General features: G+C 39.9%; 1 protein-coding gene across 9 annotated transcripts in view; it reads left to right on the top strand.

Moving 5' to 3' along the window:
• The window catches only part of QTMAN (queuosine-tRNA mannosyltransferase), a 298,926-nt gene that overhangs the window by 231,962 nt on the left and 47,867 nt on the right, over positions 1 to 19,097 (top strand). For 8 of the 9 annotated variants that reach the window (XM_090045821.1, XM_090045816.1, XM_090045823.1 and 5 more), the window contains one exon: positions 18,811 to 19,097. This exon is cut by the window's right edge and continues 76 nt beyond it. The exons of the other annotated variant lie outside the window; for it this stretch is intronic. In XM_090045821.1, coding sequence (XP_089901947.1) covers positions 18,811 to 19,097 — 287 coding nt within the window. The remainder of the gene's footprint in view (positions 1 to 18,810) is intronic. 9 annotated transcript variants of the gene reach the window in all.

Below are 19,097 nucleotides of genomic sequence, written 5' to 3' on the forward strand. Positions count from 1 at the left end.
GCAAATCTGGAAAAAATAACCTTGAAATTAAACATGGTTGTAGTAATTTGCATATAGTACTCATAGACTTCATTCATTCTGAATTGATGCATGTTACGTTTTTTTAAAGTACTTCAAGTTCTAGCACAGGCATTTCATAAACACATTTGAGCAGCACTTTTGCACTTACTTATATCTAACATAAACTAGCATGTCTATGCATGGTATTAGTCCAAAACCAAAAAGCTCATGATCTGCCATATAGTTTACTGGACTGGGACTGGGACTGGGACCCAACCACATAGTTCACTGGACTGGGACCCAACAGCATTTCAAGCCATTGTGAGCCACAACATTGCAGACAGTCCACTTGGAATTATTCCTCATGCTTCCTCTCAGCCTAGTACATATGATTAGTGTGGCCCTGCCCTTCACAAGGTGAACCAGGACCCAGTTGCCCTGTGCCTCATCTACACATACATTTTTGTAGCATCCTAGGACTTGGAAAAGAGTTGGCAGTGAGAAGGATTGCACTTAATGGCACTAGAATATGTCTTATTCAGATGGATTGTATTAACCTGTCTTGGTAGTACATGTATGTATGTGCTTTTAAGAAAAGGGCTTTTTTCCTATGCCAGTTGGCAGGGAAAACTTCATCTTGTATTTGAGTAAATATGGTATTTTACTTTTTGAACTTTAAAAATAAAAGATTGTTAAGACATTGAGCTTGCACTGGTTTTGTTTCCATAACCCCAGAAGTTAACAAAAATAACAAAAATAAATACAACCAAAAGGAATATTTCTTATATGGAACAATCCCATGCAACAGTACAGACTGGGGACTGATTGGGTAAGCAGCAGCTTTGCAGAAAAGGAACTAGGGTTTACAGTGGGCAGTAAGCTGAATATGAGCCAATAGCATGCCTTCATTACAAAGAAGGCTAACTGCTGTACTAGTAGGAGCACTGTCACCAGATGGAAGTGATTATTCCCTTCTATTTGCCACTGGTGAGGCCACATCTGGAATACTGTCCAGTTTGGGGTCCCCCCCCTCTACTACAGAAAGGATGTGGACAAATTGGAGAGAGTCCAGTGTAGGCAAATACAGATGGTTAGGGGGCTGGGAAACAGGGCTTATGAGGCTGAGAGAACTGGGCTTACTTAGTCTAGAGAAGAGGAGACTGAGGTGGGATTTAATAACAGCCTACAGCTGCCTGAAGGGTGCTTCCAAGGAGGATGGATCTAGACTGTTCTCACTGGCGGCAGATGACAGAACAAGGTACACAGGTCTCAAATTGCAGCAAGGGAAGTTTAGGTTAGATATTAGGATGGACTTTCTCACTAGGAAGGTAGTAAAGCACTGAGAGGTTGTAGACTCACCGTCCTTGGAGGTTGTTAAGACCTGGCTAGACAAAACCTTGGCTGGGATGATCCAGTTGGATATGGCCCTTTGAGCATGGTGGTTGGACTAGATGATCTCCTGAGGTCTGTTCCAACCTTATTTTCTATAATTCTGTGATTTCCCTTCATAGAACCTCTGCCTTTAAACAACACAAATGTATGTCTTCCAGGTCGGTAATTGTGTTTGAAAATACAAAATCCTAAAACAAATCAAATTAGCAGCAAGTCCACTATGGCTACATAAAGTTTTGCTAGAGCATCCTAAGGATCTTGAAATAATTAATTTAGTTTTAACTAATTTGTCAAGCTTTTTAGAATCCCAAACTGCTAACTGTCCTTCTAGGGAGAAATGACAAAAAATCTGCAAGGAAATTCAGAATCGAGATTTACACAAACAAAATTTGATGTTTGATGGATTATAATTGCCCACTCATTTCTACACCCTGTGTGAATTAAATATTAAAAATGATAAATCCACAAATGATACATCAGTGCTTCAAAGTAGATCCATATATTTCCTTTAAGGAACCTTTCGGAAGAAGTGGCTTCCATTAATTATAGTGAAGTGGTCCTTAAATTGAATATTCAGCAGCATTACTTCACTTACTGCTGACTGTTCTCTACAAGCATATCAGTTGCATGGGGTTCAGTGCCTGCAAGTATTTCCACCACACCTGAAGCATAACAGATAGTTGACTCTTTGGAAGATATCTAATGTCTCAAGAATTGATTGAAAGATCAGCTGTTTGTGCATTACAATATTAAAGAGAGAGCAAGGAACTGAAGAAACCTTAGTGTCATCATTACAGAGTTATAGTTTTCTTTAGCATTTTCTTCTGAAGTCTCATACTATCCCTTGTTTTAGTATATGTCTGTTTCCAGGTGTCCCACCAGTAGTGCTAACCTCAAAGTAACATAATGATTTTACACACTCATCTTTTTTAGAAAGACTACTCGGACAAATAGATTGCATGGGCAGTGAAAATAGCGGGGCAAGTTTTTTTTTTCATTCCTTGTAAGCTAATCGTTCTTAGTGTTGAGGCTATGTTATACATAGAGGAGAGATAATTGGTCCAAGATTTCTGGTAACAAAATACAAAGGGCCTGATACTCACATAACGTAAATGAGTATAATCCAATTTATTTCAGTAGAACTATGCTGCTTTATGTCAACAGTGATCAGGACCAATGATTTCTCCTTTAAGGATGCTACCAACTACTCCTTCTGTTGCGTCTCTGCAATTCTAACCTCTTCAGAACTTTATAAATGTGGCTTCGAAAATCCCTCTGAGGTAGAAAAATCTTATTCCTGCTTTATAAATGGAGAAACAAAGATATCCAGAGGTATGAGGTGATTATAAAGACACACAATAGTTCACTAGCAACAATTCAGGAGTTCCTCTAGACCACACTGCCTGAGATAGACCAACGTACATTTAAATATTAGTTGGAGTGCCAGAAAGTACAAATACGTGTAATATAGTAACTTATTTCAAGGGAGGGTCAAAGACTGTGGCCAGAGGCAATTGACTGGACCTTATGATTTTTAATGCCCTGTGGCTAAGATAACTAGACGATAGTCCTGCAATTTTCTTATCGCTTGAGTGTTGTATTCATGACTAAATGTGTTTTAAATTTTTGCATGTGTTAAATTATTATTTTTAATACATTGTTTTAGCTTTTTCAGACAATGTTATGGTTACTTCGGCAAACCTTCAAGCATAATTGGGTTTCAGTGCTTATTTATTTCTTGGGGTACCTGAGAAAGTGTTAAATAATTAAGATGAAATATGTGTTTCCCTGAGAAACGCACAGAAGTTTGCATTTGCGCAGTTGAGTTATCAAAAACAGATGTGACCAAGTGGAACATTTTACATAAATTTATTAAAATCATTATTTACCTGTAACTTATAAGCAGGGCTTAGCTGCTCTACTTTGTTGCCAGTATGTGCTGCCAATAATCTGCCAAAAAGCAGCTTGCTGGCAAAATCATTGAAATGGTTAGCTTATGCTTGCACAGAACATTACAACCCTGATTCAAATGAAAACCTACTATAAACGAACTCTTTGATGCTGGATTCACTGGAACATATTATTGATATATGGTATACAGTTTATATGGATTATGTATACTGTGGAAGAAATATGGATATCTATTAAGTGTAACTTGATATGTAATCATTTAGGACAGTTATTGTTTTCACTACTCACTATGACTGCTCAGGTTTAAAATAAGGACTATGTATGTCCTTTATAGCAATCCAAAGCACTAGAGTACTGTTTGGTCAATTAATAAAGGAAAGCTATTGAAAACTTAAAATATCTGACATCTACATATAGTTAGTCATTTAAAAGACAAGCCTTTTCTTTTAGGAACAATTTATACATTAAATAAATGTAAGTTTTTCATCCAAGTATCATTTCAAGAATGGCAAGCTTAAATATTGGAGGCCATGGGGAAACATAATATTACGATAATGTTCTTTGGTGCGGTTTGGAAGGTTTTAGGAAACATTTGGAAGTATTTTTCTCATAAAGTCACTTAACTATTGAAGTGTTATGATAGCATTCCCTTCTGCATTGCGTATGTTACAAAAAGACTCCATTTAAAGGGGACATCCATTCTAAATATCCTGATTAGAGGGATTTCCACAAACCAGGAAATTACATGCTACAGTATCCTGGTATTAGTTTAATAAAAAGAAATTAAATGAAATAAGCAAAACTCTAGGTGGTTTAAGGTGTGATATCATTTTTCAAGCACCCATTCATTTTCAGTTCTGTATAACAGAAGAAGATTCCATACTGTTTGGAAGCTATGAATACGTTTGCATACACACTCAAGAGTTCTAAAGCATTAGAGACTACAAGCAATTCTTAGTCAAAAAGGGACCCTAAAATCCTTTTGTCTGTTCTTAGAACTAGAATAGAGTTGTCACACACACACACACCCACACCCTCACCCTCACCCTCACCCTCACCCTCACCCTCACCCTCACCCTCTTTTGAAACGATTCATGCAAAGGATTTACCTTAAAACATTCTAAAAATCTTCCAAGTGTTAGATCAATAGGGTATTGACAGCCATTTTCATGATACAATGATAATTTTGAATGAGTAAAATTATTGTTACAAGAAGTGGATAAAATCAGATGTTGGCTAGTGGGGTTTTTTGTTTTTATTTCTTTATTTTTAACTTCTATTTCTATATCCCACCCCCCAAATAATACAAAAAATGATCACTGGCCACTTGTCTTCATGGTAATTCATTACCAGTTTTACGTGCATGTAATACCTGTCATTCATTACCAGTTTTATGTGCACTTAATATTGATACTTTTTAGATCAAAGCTTAAAAGAATTTTAAACATGCTTAGAACATTGACTGTGCTTTGGAAAATAAATTGACCTGCATGTTTAGGAGAAGTTTAATGTTTCTTTCTTTTATCCATAATCTAATTACCCTGTATCTCTATGCAGATACTTGTATTTACCTTTTAAGAAAATTTAAGGCATAAGAATGCATGAATTAAGTAATTAAAGTGAAATCCTGACTCCACTGAAATCAGTGGAATTTTGTCAGGACTTTATTGGGGTCAAAGTGTCACCTCCATATATAAAATACAAAGTAATCACTATCTCTTTATCTTTGGTGACCTAAAGTGATTAAGGTATTTTTGAAGTCATTTGCCAGCAGTAAATATGTTATGCAACAAAATGGAATTAGTAATAATCCCACAAGTAATAGATTAAAACAGACGTGACTTTAGCTAGAGGAGTATATAACAAGAAAAGTAACATGAGGAGTCAGAACTATTAAAACACAGATCTTTAAGGCCCGCATTTGTTTTGAACTAATTTCACTTTTCTTTCCCTGTTATTTTTAACTCTGCTACTGGAGGTAGGGGTGTCATATTGGGTATTTTCTGGAAGAAGAGGTTAAGAAGGTTTCAGTTACAACCTTTATCAGTCACAGCCAATAGTTGTCAATTTAGTAACATATCTTATGCAGCAGTTTTAATGTTGGAAATTCAGGCATTTTGGATACACTGAATACTTTCAAATGTACAATGCAATTGGCAGTTAGAGATCTGTTTGCCCTCTTCCTCCAGTGAGGGTTAGAGAGAACACTCTGAGGGAGGAGTTTGTAGCCAGTGGGCGCATATACACTTGCGCTTTAATGCGCAGTAGACTATTTTACTTTGCATCAGAGCATCACGTAAACAAGTGACATTATACTAATGCACACTAAAGTAGTTTACTCCACATTAAGTATTACTAAAAAAAACATGCAAATGTGCTACTACATGTTAGCACAGCCTAATGCACATTAATTTAGTACCTTATATTGGAGTTACTAAATTTAAAGTGTATTAGAAAAGGTGTGTTAATGCACATGTAAATATGTCCATTAACTGTGCAGCTAATTTCAGATGAAACCAGATTGGGGAGGGAAGATGCAGATGATAAGAAAATTAGTGCAGCTTTGAAATATGAGTCTATAATACAGAAGGTTTTCTGTCAGAAAATATTTGGAAAATAGGTAGATGGTAAATTTTGAACAATCTAAGTGATGTAAGTATCTAAGTTTTATTTTCAAAATGACTTCAGCCCAAATCGACATTGGTATTTAAGGGTCTAAATCCCATTGATTTCAGTGAGCCTAGGTATTTTTGAAGAACTGTGCCTTAAAAGTCTTGAGTTGAGGCAAACTGCCTCAATTACTTTTTCTTGAGCTAATATGTAGTGGGTATCATTAGAGGTGATTTCCAAACTGGATTTCTGTCTTTATTTTCTCCCTGCTTTCTTAATCTGTTTTCCTCTTTTCCCTCTCCATATCTATTTTCTCTTCTTTTTTTTTTTTTATCTTCTCAGACTTAATTTTATATTGTTTTTTCCTTTCATGCTTCATTTCTCTGGTCTCATTTCCTATCCTATGTGCCACTCCCATCCTGAAAATATAGGACCAAACAGCTCATCTGGGTTTAGTGCCTTTACTGAGTAAGAAGTAAAGCATATAAGCTCAACACAGCCTTACTCTCTCAGGAATGCCTATATACTATATTAATCAACTAGGCCACAAGATTAACAAGCTAAATTATTGCTGAGCAGTTCTTAGGCCAAAAGCACTGTTTTGTGTAACATTCCCTAGAGGAAGTGGGACCCTCATACTCATTATGAGACTTAGTGTTTCCAAGTCTCAGGCTCTGCTCACCTGGCAGCCCCACATTACTATTCTGAGAACATTAAAAACATGTAAAACAGGAGGGTCATCTGATGCTGCCAGTCCTAGACCCCTTTTCCAGGACTCTCTCTGGATATTTTATCTGTTGGCAGGGATGATGTATACTATAGACTGTGTGGCCGAGCATTTTGAAGAGAAAAGGCTATGGTTTAAGAAAAAACAGATTAAGTACTAATAGTGGATAGTGTCCCACAGGTGTCAAGGGAGATCAGTACTCTATCATTTCAATCCTTCCTTCTATCAATAGGAAGCTACTGGACCGTGCTTCTAAGTCTCAGAGACTCATTAAAGAAAAAGTGCACTTCTGGAGAAAGTTTACTCAGGAAGATGAGACAGGCTATAAACAGACATTGCTTTTGTCTGGGGATAAACAATTTTATCCTGGAACAAAGTGCAATTTTTCAGACATCCATCTCCATTGTCCCAGGATACATTCTAAAAGGGTTCACAGGATAAGAAGTACTAACAGTTTATCCCAGGTCAATGCAAAGTTAATCTGAACAGTTATCCTGGGATTGCATCAGTGACTCAATGACAGAAAAGTAATAGTTACTCACTAAACCCTGATTATTAGAAGGATGATGTGTATTCGTGCCATTCTGGGATATTTCTGCTTTGGGACAAACACAGGTACAATTTATTCAAGGGCAAATGAACATCTGTTCTTGGCCTTATAGATCTTAAGCCATTGACCACCTTTGCTCATTCACATGAAACCCCTATCCTAATTTCTCTCTCACATTCTTGGTCTTTTGTTTTCTGTCTTAATCTTTCACATTCTGTTGTGTCCGTCTGGCTTTTTTTTTGTCCCTTAGTCATGAATCTCCCCAGCGCTGTCCCTCATGGCATTCCTGGAAGTTACTTCTTCAGGTAACCTGTTCCGCACTCTGTATGAAACAGATCAGGAAATGATAATACATCATAGGGGTGCTGCTTCCTGGGAGAAAGAAAATGAGAAATAATTGCTTTTTTAGTTTTGATTCAGGTTGCAGCTTTGGAATACCTGGATACAGGAAACAAAAAATCTTAGGACTCTTGCGTCTTGAAAATGCATCAAAACACAAAATAAAGAGTAGCTCACTGAGTAAGGTGCAAATAGGACAACTTTTCTCCTACAAGCTGATCTGTAGCATTGATTTGGTGTGGAGAACAGAATTACAGACTAATTATCTGTATCTGTTCTGTTTTGCTCAGGGTAAATATTGATTGATGGGTGCCTTATTTTGTCCTGCAGCACTCAGAAGGTTATTTTTTTAAAAGGTTAAGGGATGCCCATGCAGTTACGATAGTGCTGCATGTATTTGACCAGTGATATATGAATATATGTACTTACATGCACAGTTGCAATATTTTTTACATTCAATTTTGTTAACTGTGAATAATCTAAACATGAAAGGAGTAAGGATTTTGAGGGTGGGAAGAGGGCAGTCTCTGAGCAAAAATATAGTGGAATTTCATGATACTGAGAATGTTGCAATACCCATAGTCACAGGCCAGGCTGGTCCAACTTCTAAGCCCCTGGGGTCCACTCCAGTAGGGGTCATACCACACAAGCCACAGGCCACTGGGACACACAGCATGTGGATGCTCTCCTGCTGCTCCTTGCTGCTCTTTTGTTGTTGCATTGCACACGAACCCTGCAATCCCACCTCCCCCACTGCACTGTATGTCCCCACACCCCCCACAGGCCTGCACCACACAGGCACCCCCCCCCCGACTCACTGCAGTGTGTGGCCTTACAGACACCTCTCCCTTACAGACACCTTTTCCTCCATGTAGCCCCAGTACCCCTCACCCTGAGCACTGCCCCACTCCCTAGCACCAGGGCAGGAAACAGCAGCTGGAAGAAGGAGCAGGATACAGACTTTGGCTGATGTTACATTCAAAGCAATTGGAGGAGCAGCAGCTGTTTGAGAGTCAAAAATTAACCTGTCTGGACCCCCGAACCCACTGGCAACCAGTTGGACACCCCTGCCATGAACTGTCGATGTACGCTTCTTTAACCCAGCTTTTACCATCTCTCCTCAAAACCCACAAAAATGCATTACTTGCAAAAAATGTGACATGTGGTGTCTTTCTGTCTCTTCCAAGTGCAGTCTGCATTCTGATACTTGCTTGAGTCTTGTTGATGCAACAGCAACAACATCCAAACTTCCATAGCACTTTCCAGTTAAGGATCTGAAGCAGTTTTACAAACACAAGTTAAGACATCCAGTAAAATGAAGTAAAAAAAATCTCCATTTTACAGAGGTGGAAGATAAAATATAGATAACACAAAGTGGCAGGGGGCAAAGCTAACTCCCCTCCTTCTGACCCCCCAGTTCACCCTTTTGCACCAAAGGTGCTTTTGTATGTCAATGGCCTTGGACAAGTGCTAGGGCATTCATTTGGAGTTCGTATCTGAGTCAGTCAGAATCCCCAAATTTGTTGAATTCTCTATTTGATTTGCCCAGGGTATCAGCAAAGACAAGGTAAAGAAAATCTGAACGTAAAATAGCAAAGATAAGATAGGAGGCTGTTGGATGTTAACCCAGGAACCTGGAGTTAAAAAAAAAAAAAAAAAAAGGACAGAGAAGTTCTGGACTTCCAAAAAGGTTAGAGTTCAGTTAGCTGTTCAGACTAAGGTAGAAACCATTTCTGGGTTTTTTCCTACCTCAAGTAAAATCTCTCCAAATCTTTGCATCTACGCTTCCCTGAAAGTCTTACATGTACCAAGACTGAACAGAGAACAGAAAGCGTTTTACCTTTGAAATGTTATAACAATGGCTTAAAAATTACAAGCTTTCATGCAATTGTAGCTAAATAATGGAAATTGCATGATATTCCATGTATGATGTGGCATGCCAATCTGAATGTTTGCCATTTTGGCCACCAGATATTTTTAGCCTTTTCAATGCATACTAAATATATTATCTTTGCATTTGTGCTATGAAACTGCACTACCAAGAAGTCTAGGCACATTTACTTTAAATAGATGTGTATTTTGCATTCTATCTTCATAACATGTTGTCATGTTATATTGTATGTGTTTATTCACAACACCTCATTTACCCTAATGAAACATTACTTATTGGAATCAGCTTCCTTTATTGGCACCAACAGTCAGTCCATGCACTATTTTATTAAAAAAAACGCCAACAAAAAGAATAGAAAGATAATGATGTTACTGTCAGATGAATAGGAACTGCATTAGAAACACTAGCTGGAGTTCTGTTTTAGGTTAAATCAAATTCTATGGGGTCAAGGTCTGGATTGTATATTACACCAAGTTTTGAATAAACAAGCATTACTTATAAGAATGCATATAAGCTAGAAAAGATTGCAGTTGTAAACATTATTACCTGGTCAGTCTGTTCCTCTGATTTACTTCTGGCAAATAGGCATGATCAGGTGAATTAAATTTGGTAGCTTTCCCTTCTAATTTTCAAGGGTCATGTTTAAACCTCATGCTAGTGGTCTGGAAGTATTGTGTCCATAACATCATTTCAACTATGCTGAAATTTAGTTTATACTTTATATGATTTACAGTGTATGGTCTGGTCTTCCAGGGGTCATAAATGTTATATCCAGGTACAACATTTTAGACAATACTAAAGCTCAAAGTCCAAAACTTGTCTGCAACAAAACATTTCCAATCAAAGCCCCTAAAATGAATTATTTTTATCCTGAATACTAGGATTCTAGCTATAGCTATTTGTGGCTTTCTGCCTACATCCTTTATCATGTCTGCACTGTTGTTGGTAAAATATACAGAACTACTTTATGCCAAAACAATGGAAGTTAATGCAGATAACTTGTTCCAAAGTTAACCATCAAATAAATCCTTTTTTTAAAACTGTTAAGTGAAATGGTTCTAAAACTTAAAAAATTGTCAAGATGATGAATACTGTGTGTGTAATACAAGTAAATACCACAGAATTGATTGCACACACATGTCTTACGTAAAGGATATTAAATAGTTTGTTCCAAAGAGAAATTGGTGAAGTCTTATCTAATATTATTAAAAATTGTGCAATGACAGGTCAGATTAACGAAGACTGAAAACTGGGTAAGAAGAAGTCATCAGAGCTGGAATTTGGGCCACGTGTCATTGGGGATAAGTGGTAAAACAGCAGCAGAACTACAACGGGGCAACTGGGGCAGCAGCGCTGATTTGGGCAGGGGAGTAGGGATAGAAAAATAGCTGCTGCTGCAACTGCCACTACCACATAATTGCACCAGCGGCCTGTCAACAACCAGAAGTCGCCCCTATCCCAATGCATTCTGCTGCCCCAAGCTCCCAGCAGCGTTGTTACTTCTCTGTGATGAAATATTAGGAGGAACAATATAAGGGTAGCCCCATCTTTCACACTTCAAGGGACTATTTAAATGGCAAATAGTTTTCAGACCAAATTATGCAAACAGGCTACACAGTGCCAGCTAGTTTTTATTTGGCAAAACCATTTTTAAAAATCATTCCCTAGGATGGTAATAGAGGAAATGTATAGTATAGTAATGTAATGTAATAAGAAATGTACAGTAGTGTGAACAAGACATAAATGTGACGTGCATCGTGGTATTTATTTGGACTACATTTAACAACCAGCCATTGTAACTTGTTGGCTTAAAGATAAAAATAGTATTTTTTTAGTTATAGGTCTCAACTCGCATTTAACTGTACGAAAAATATAGTTATAACCATTCTGCATATGTGGAATCTTGGTCCAGAGTGTTTAACTTGTTTGGGCAAAATTACAGATGTTGACCAACTAGTTGGTCCTCCATCGTTCTAACTATAGTACCTTCTTTGGTGTTATCAAAGACCAATGAATTAATCTTATAGAAAAATTATTCTTAGAGTAAACGTGCCCTATCTAGTTAGTCTATAAAGTGCAAATCTATCCTGCCTTTAACTACAGGTAGTCATTGTTACAAAGAAGTATGTAGTAGAATGGGATCTGTAATTGTTGCTGTCATGGTTTGTTTCTAAGAGCTGAGGCAAAGGTGCTATGCTTGACTCATTTATAGGCTTCTTTAACGTAGATTTGTCACTTAGCCTCTCCAGCTTCAGTTTTTCCCTATGTAATAACACAGTACAGGAATGTGCAAGGCATAATTAATTGTGATACACTGTAGTATTTGAGAACCTCAGATTGTAGGAGTAAAAAAAGTAGTAAAAGGCTGTAGTTCACGTGGATTTTAGGATTACTTTGCTATTAATGTATGCCTATACACATGCAGCGAGGCTGCTCCAATGTGCTATAATTATAGTTAATCAATTAATTGAGTCTGCTGGAGCATAGTAATTACTGTGCTCCAGCAGACTCCAGTGTCACATGTATTAGCATCCCTGCACTGAAAAATGGTGGTGGGGGCACTTTAACTAAAACTTATTTCACAAGCTTTCATTAAAGCACCACTGCCACCATTTTTCAGTGTGGGGATGCTGATGCATGTGACGCTCTGGGCACTTTAAATAGAGTGGCTCTTGGAGCTGCTCTAATTAAAGCACCTCTGTCTTCCACTTCCAGAGCATGTATATAAACATCCAATATTTCCACATTTTAAAAATTAAAGGACAGAAAGTAAATAGGGATCTAAAAAGAGATGCAGATTAGAGCCGTCACCACAGTTTTCAAACTCTGATGCCTAAACTTGGGTACCACTGACCTCTTCCAAACACCTAAATGACCCAGTACTCAGAAACACCAAGCGACCATTTGTCTCATTGATTTAAACTTTCACTATTATAGGTATGGAGAATGGAAAGGTGAGAGTGTCACAGGGATAGTTATTTGGGCAGCAGCCCTACTTCTTACTGCATCTCTTTAAGGTTCCATCAGGAAATATATCAAGAAATTCTATATCTATTATATTAATACTATATGAGTGAAATTTAAGCAAAGGAAATGACAAATACTACTTGATTTGAGATGGCTCCTGTCTCCATATATATGGTACATTCCTTGCTGCTAAGATATTTTTTCCCATAAAGTAGCATGAAAATCAACTGTAATTTTTTTATTTATGAAAGATTTTGATATGATTATATATTAAAAGTTACTGGAAAAAAGAATCAGTTTTGGTATGAAAAGAAACTAATTCATTCATAAAAGCGGGCAATTTTTTTTTCAAAATGAAATTGGTGGAGAGTGGCTAATATTTCTAGGAGATAATTTAGTTCACTTCTTGTTTATAATATTTGTAATTGATTTTGGTGAGGAGAATGAATGTGAAATATTCAAGTCACTGATTATATCTACCATATAGATATAACAAATAATGGGGAACAAAAAGAATTTGGAAGATGTAGCTGACTGGGTTAGTAAATGGAAAGTACAGCTTAATGTAGATAAATGTAAAATTATATATCTGGGGGCAACAACCCAAAGTAGGGAGTATGTATTAAATGGAATAGTTATGCTGCATACCAACTAGGAAGAGGGATTTAGAGGTTATTGCAGAAAAATCCTCAAAGCAATTAGTCAAGTGTACAACTGCAATAAACCTCGCATAGTATGTATATGGTTGAATTTTGGTAATCATTTCGAAGAAAGGATCTGTTTGCACTTAAACATTCTGCATTGCAGGGTGATGTGGATGATTCCAGGATTTAAGAATATTTGTTTTGACAAAAGGCTAAAGAAGCAGTTTATTCTTAATTCAGAAATTCAGGCTTTAATGGGATTGAGTATAGAAGTGTAAGGAATTGTAGAAAGGGTTGATAAAATAGAGCAAGTGTTTTTCTGGTAAACAGTTCAATAAACAGGTTACATAATCTAAACAATTTGGAAATTAAGAGGAAATTGGGAATTCAAACTTACCTATATATCTTAAGTAGTATTAATCACATGAAATGTGCTGCCAAAGAGGGCCACAGAAACAAATGATGTTCAGGTGAATGACCTTAAGGCATAGGTATACATTTAGGAAAGGCATGACTCTGCAGGAAATGGTGATAGAGCATTTCAGTCAGTTTTATATGAATTTAGGAAAGTTCATTTCACAAATTGGTAAGAAGTAGCTGTTCCCTGGGATGGAACATAACTGAAAGAAACTTAAGAAACACATATCAAAGTAGAATTGTTTAAAATGTGACATTTTAAATAGCACTAAGTGATCATTGTGTGCTGAATATCGTTATGTTGAAATGTACCTTATATCTAAGAAGGAAGGGCATGGAAAGTAGGGTTGTACGTAAGTTCGCCAGGTGTTTCATTTCAACTTATTTCGAGCTCAAAACAGTGAAATCAAAATGAAACAAAAAGGCTTTGAAACAGCCTCAAAATGAAACGAGGGCACTCAAAACATTTCAAAAGTTTCAAAATGTTCTGAGTTTCGAAGCTGGGCTTGCTTGCAGGGAAACAGAAACTAAGGAGAGAGAGGGGGAAGAGTGGGGAAGGACTGCTCTGATATTGACTGCGTAGCTGGCCAGTGACTGTGATATCCTTCCCTGAGGTCCCTTCCAATCCTAGTGCTCTGGGGACGGGACAGAAAAACAGTTGTGCCTTACACACACACACACACACACACACACACACACATTTTGCTTTCAAGACTTTGAGATGCAGTTTCCCAGAAACCCCTGTACCTATCTCCATGAAACTTGGCAGGCATCATGCCCTCAGAAGGGGGCTACTATCCCTGCAAGTTTCATCCAAATCGGGCACAAAATGACAAAGTTATAGGTAGTTTCATGCTTCCCCATTATAGCCTATGGGTGAAACATTGAAACAGCAGCAAAACAGCGAAACAGTTTTGATGAAATGAAATGGAACAGTGGTTTTGAAATGAAACAAAACTCCAAAGGAACACTGTCCCATTGAAACAGCAAAACGGAAGTCGAAATGAAACAGTGCTGTTTCGCACAGCCCTAATGTGGGCCCCATCTTTAAAAAAGGGAAGCGGGAGGACCCAGGCAACTATAGGCCAGTTAGTCTTACTTCTGTCCTGAGGAAGCTCTTTGAAAAGATTATCAAGGAGCACATCTGTGATGGGCCAGCAGCAGGGATGATGCTCAACAGCAACCAGCATGGTTTCATTAGCAGCAGGTCCTGTCAGATCAACCTGATTGCCTTCTTTGATCAGGTCACAAAATCATTGGATGCAGGTGTTGCTGTGGATGTAGTCTTTGGACTTCAGCAAGGTCTTTGACACTGTCTCCCACCCCATTCTCATTAAAAAGCTAGGCGACTGTGGCATTGATGCCTACACAGTCAGATGGATTGTAGATTGGTTGAGGGGTCGTACTCAGAAAGTAGTGGTGGACAGGTCATATTCGACCTGGAGGGAAGTGGGCAGTGGAGTCCCCCAGGGCTTGGTCCTTGGGCCCACCCTGTTTAATTTCTTTATTAGAGACTTGGACGATGGGGTGAAAAGCACCCTGTTTAAATTTGCAGATGACATCAAGATTTAGGGTGAGGTGGGGATGCTAGAAGGGAAGGACAGATTACAGTGGGACCTGGACAGGTTACAGTGGTGGGCAAATGAAAATAGGATGGGATTGAATACTGAGAAGTGCAGGGTGCTGCACTTAGGCACTAGGAACCAGCAGTATACCTATAGGCTGGGGAACTCCCTTCTCAAAAGTATGGCGACAGAAAGAGATCTTGGAGTCATTATTGACTCGAAGATGAACATGGGCTGCCAATGCGAGGACACAGTCAGTAGGGCTAACTGCACCTTGTCATGCATCCACAGATGCATCTCAAGCAGGTCCAAGGAGGTGATTGTCCCCCTCTATGCAACACTGGTCAGGCCGCAGCTGGAGTACTGCATCCAGTTCTGGGCGCCGCACTTCAGGAGGGATGTGGACAGCATGGAGAGGATCCAGAGGAGGGCCACTAGCATGATCCAGGGACAGCAGGGCAGACCCTACTAGTGGACGCTACGGGATCTTAACCTGTTCAGCCTTCACAAGAGAAGGCTGAGGTGGGACTTGGTGGCCATCTACAAACTTACTAGGGGAGGACCAGCAGGGATTGGGAGAGACCTTGTTCATCCGAGCGCCTCCTGGAGTAACAAGGAATAACGGCCATAAGTTATTAGAGAGTAGGTTTAGACTAGACATTAGAAGGCACTGCTTCACAGCCAGGGCAGCTAGGGTCTAGAACCAACTTCCAAGGGAAATGGTGCTGGCTTCTACCTTGGGGGTCTTTAAGACCTAGCTGGGGTCATTTGAGCCCAGTTTTCTCTCCTGCCCAGGGTAGGGGGTCGGACTAAAAGATCTACAAAGTCCTTTTCGACCCTATATCTATGAATCTATAATGGGGAGGTGTAGTCTTGAACACAGGATAGGAGAGTCAAGACTTCCTGGCTTCTGAGTTGTCTCTGGGGTCTCAGGAAAGAAAGTTAATCTCTCCACTTTAGTTTCCCCATCTGTAAATGGGATTTTGGTTCCTAGTAAGAGCAGCAAAGTGAGGTGCTCTCTAGTTTGCTTATATGTGATTTGAGTACCTGTGTTTCATCCTGCATTATGCAAGTCCTGCCTTTGCTTAATTCACTGAAAGTGCTTTGAGGAGCCAGCAGGACCCTAGGCAGTTTCAGAGTTGTGCGCTATACCATGTATACTTTTCCAAGTCAGTGTCTTGCTGTTATATTGTACAAAGCTTACAAGTGTTAGAACAGAGTACTGTACCTTGGACGATGGTAAGAAGCCCCCTTGGTTTAAATGTCAGGCAGGTGAAATATAAAATATACTTAAGAGACTCTAGTGCTATTGGTCATATATACAATGAAATCCTAACAGTCTTTTGGTTATTTTCATAGTTTTATAGTTTCATAGTTTGTAGGGTCGGAAGGGACCTGAGCAGATCATCTAGTCCGACCCCCTGCCATGGCAGGAAAGAATACTGGGGTCAAATGACCCCAGCAAGATGTTCATCTAACCTCCTCTTAAACACCCCCAGGGTAGGAGCCTGCACCACTTCTCTTGGAAGCTGGTTCCAGACCCTAGCCGCCCTGACTGTGAAGTAGCGCCTCCTGATATCTAACCTAAATCTACCCTCTGCCAGCTTGTGACTGTTATTCCTGGTCACTCCTGGCGGTGCTCAGGGAAACAGTGACTTCCCCAATGCCTGCTGATCCCCCCTGACTAGTTTATAACAGGCCACAAGATTCCCCCCTCAGCCTTCTCTTTTGGAGGCTGAACAGGTTCAGGTCCCGCAGCCTGTCCTCATAGGGCCTGCCCTGTTGTCCCCTGATCATATGAGTGACCCTCCTCTGGACCCTCTCCATGCTGTCGACATCCGTCTTGAAGTGTGGCGCCCAGAATTGGATGCAATACTCCAGCTGTGGCCTGACCAGTGCTGCATAGAGGGGGAGGATCACCTCCTTGGACCTGCTCAAGATGCATCTGTGGATGCATGCCAAGGTGTGGTTGGCCTTCCTGACTGCCTCTCCACACTGCCAGCCCATGTTCATCTTGGAGTCAGTAATGACCCCCAGATCCCTTTCCGCCTCCGTGCTGATAAGAGGGGAGTTCCCCAACCTGTAGGTATGGTGCCGGTTGTTCCTCCCGAGGTGCATCACCTTGCACTCTGTCTGTGTTGAAACCCATCCTATTCTCGTCCGCCCACCCTTGTAACTTGTCGAGGTCTGATTGTAGCCTGTTGCATCCTTCCAATGTACTCTAGGCCTGAGAGTCTGGTACTTTTTAAAAGCACTACTTTTACCAAGATACCGAAACTATCAAGCTTCCAGAGGGGTTGTTCCTAGGATCAAAACTGTTGACTACGTGGTCTCTTCTTTTTAAATGAGTTAATTAAACAGCAGCAAGCGGTATTATTTATATCTGGTATAAAAACAACATAGGATTGTTCTGTTTTGCTAACAGGTAACACAATGTACCCACGCCCCCCCACATCTTAGTGTCATCAGCAAATTTGAACAGGGTGCTTTTTACCCCCTCATCCAAATCGCTGATGAAGATGTTGAACAGTACGGGCCCGAGGACCGAGCCCTGCGGAACCCCACTGCCCACGTCCTTCCAGGTCGAGAAGAACCCATCCACTACCACCCTCTGGGTGCGGCCCTCCAGCCAGTTGGCGACCCATTTGACTGTGTGGGTGTCTACACCACAGCCCCCCAGTTTCTAAATGAGAACGGGGTGAGAGACAGTGTCAAAAGCCTTCTGGAAGTCCAGGAAGATTATATCCACTGCTACCCCTGCGTCTAACGATCTGGTGATCTGATCGTAAAAGGCCACCAGGTCGGTCTGACAGGACCTTCCACTGATGAACCCATGTTGGTTGCCCCTAAGCATGCAGTCTCCTGCTGGCCCCTCCTGGATGTGTGCCAGCATAATTTTCTCGAACAGCTTGCCTAGGATGGAGTTAAGAGTTGAGACTAACCAGCCTATAGTTTCCCGGGTCCTCCTTCCTGCCTTTTTTGAAGATGGGGACCACGTTGGCCCTCTTCCAGTCCTCCGGTACCTCACCAGAGCACCACGAGTGCTCATAAAGTTGTGCCAGGGGACTTGCAATGACCTGGGCCAGTTCCTTTAGAACTCTGTGGTGGAGATCATCCGGGCCGGCTGACTTGAATACGTCCAACCCCTCCAGAAGCTCCCTAACTAAATCCTCGCTAACCCTTGGCCCATGTGTGCCTCCCCCATTTTTTCGTGCAACCCCATTTTTTATGGAGAGCTGTATAGGTCAGGTAGTGAGTAGAGGGATCTACCACAAAGATTCATGTTTTATCCCAGGTTTTTGGTAAATGAAAGTTAACATAGGATGGGTGTTGCCCTTAATGTAATGATTTATGGCTCTGTGTCTTGCCTCTGGCAGATGCTCACATGATAACAAACACCACTGCACTTCTTATTTACCTTCTCCATAATCTTAGCAAAAGACCAAGAATGTATTAGCTAAGGAAGAACTGCCTTGATACCTCTTAGAGCTGTTTTCTTATTTCGGATTTTGTAAGGCTATGACCACATATGGGGTCTTTTCTTTGCAGTGTTGGTGCTGTAACAGTACTGGAACATAAGACACTGTCAGAGTCTAGGCCTGAGAGTCTGGTACTTTTTAAAAGCACTACTTTTACCAAGATACCGAAACTATCAAGCTTCCAGAGGGGTTGTTCCTAGGATCAAAACTGTTGACTACGTGGTCTCTTCTTTTTAAATGAGTTAATTAAACAGCAGCAAGCGGTATTATTTATATCTGATATAAAAACAACATAGGATTGTTCTGTTTTGCTAACAGGTTCATGCCAGAACACAAACTGGCCCATTTGGAGAAGATAACTGGCGTTAAAGGAAATGGAGATACTTATCTATTTAAGGGTCTCCAACAGAAGAATGAAGCTACTGGGGGTTTAATGAAAAACAGCAACTTGGGTCAGGGGTCTGGACTTTGTGAAGTACAGTCTGGACTTTGTACCACACAACAAGAAAGCCTACATAACCCATTAACAGCAGTGGAGAAATTGAACAAGTCTGAAGCATCAGAAAGTACAAATCCTTGTCAAGAAGAAGATAAGCAACATCTGG

Source organism: Crocodylus siamensis, chromosome 4, assembly GCF_052110815.1.
Source record: "Crocodylus siamensis isolate JL-2025a chromosome 4, ASM5211081v1, whole genome shotgun sequence".
Taxonomy (NCBI): Eukaryota; Metazoa; Chordata; order Crocodylia; family Crocodylidae; genus Crocodylus; species Crocodylus siamensis.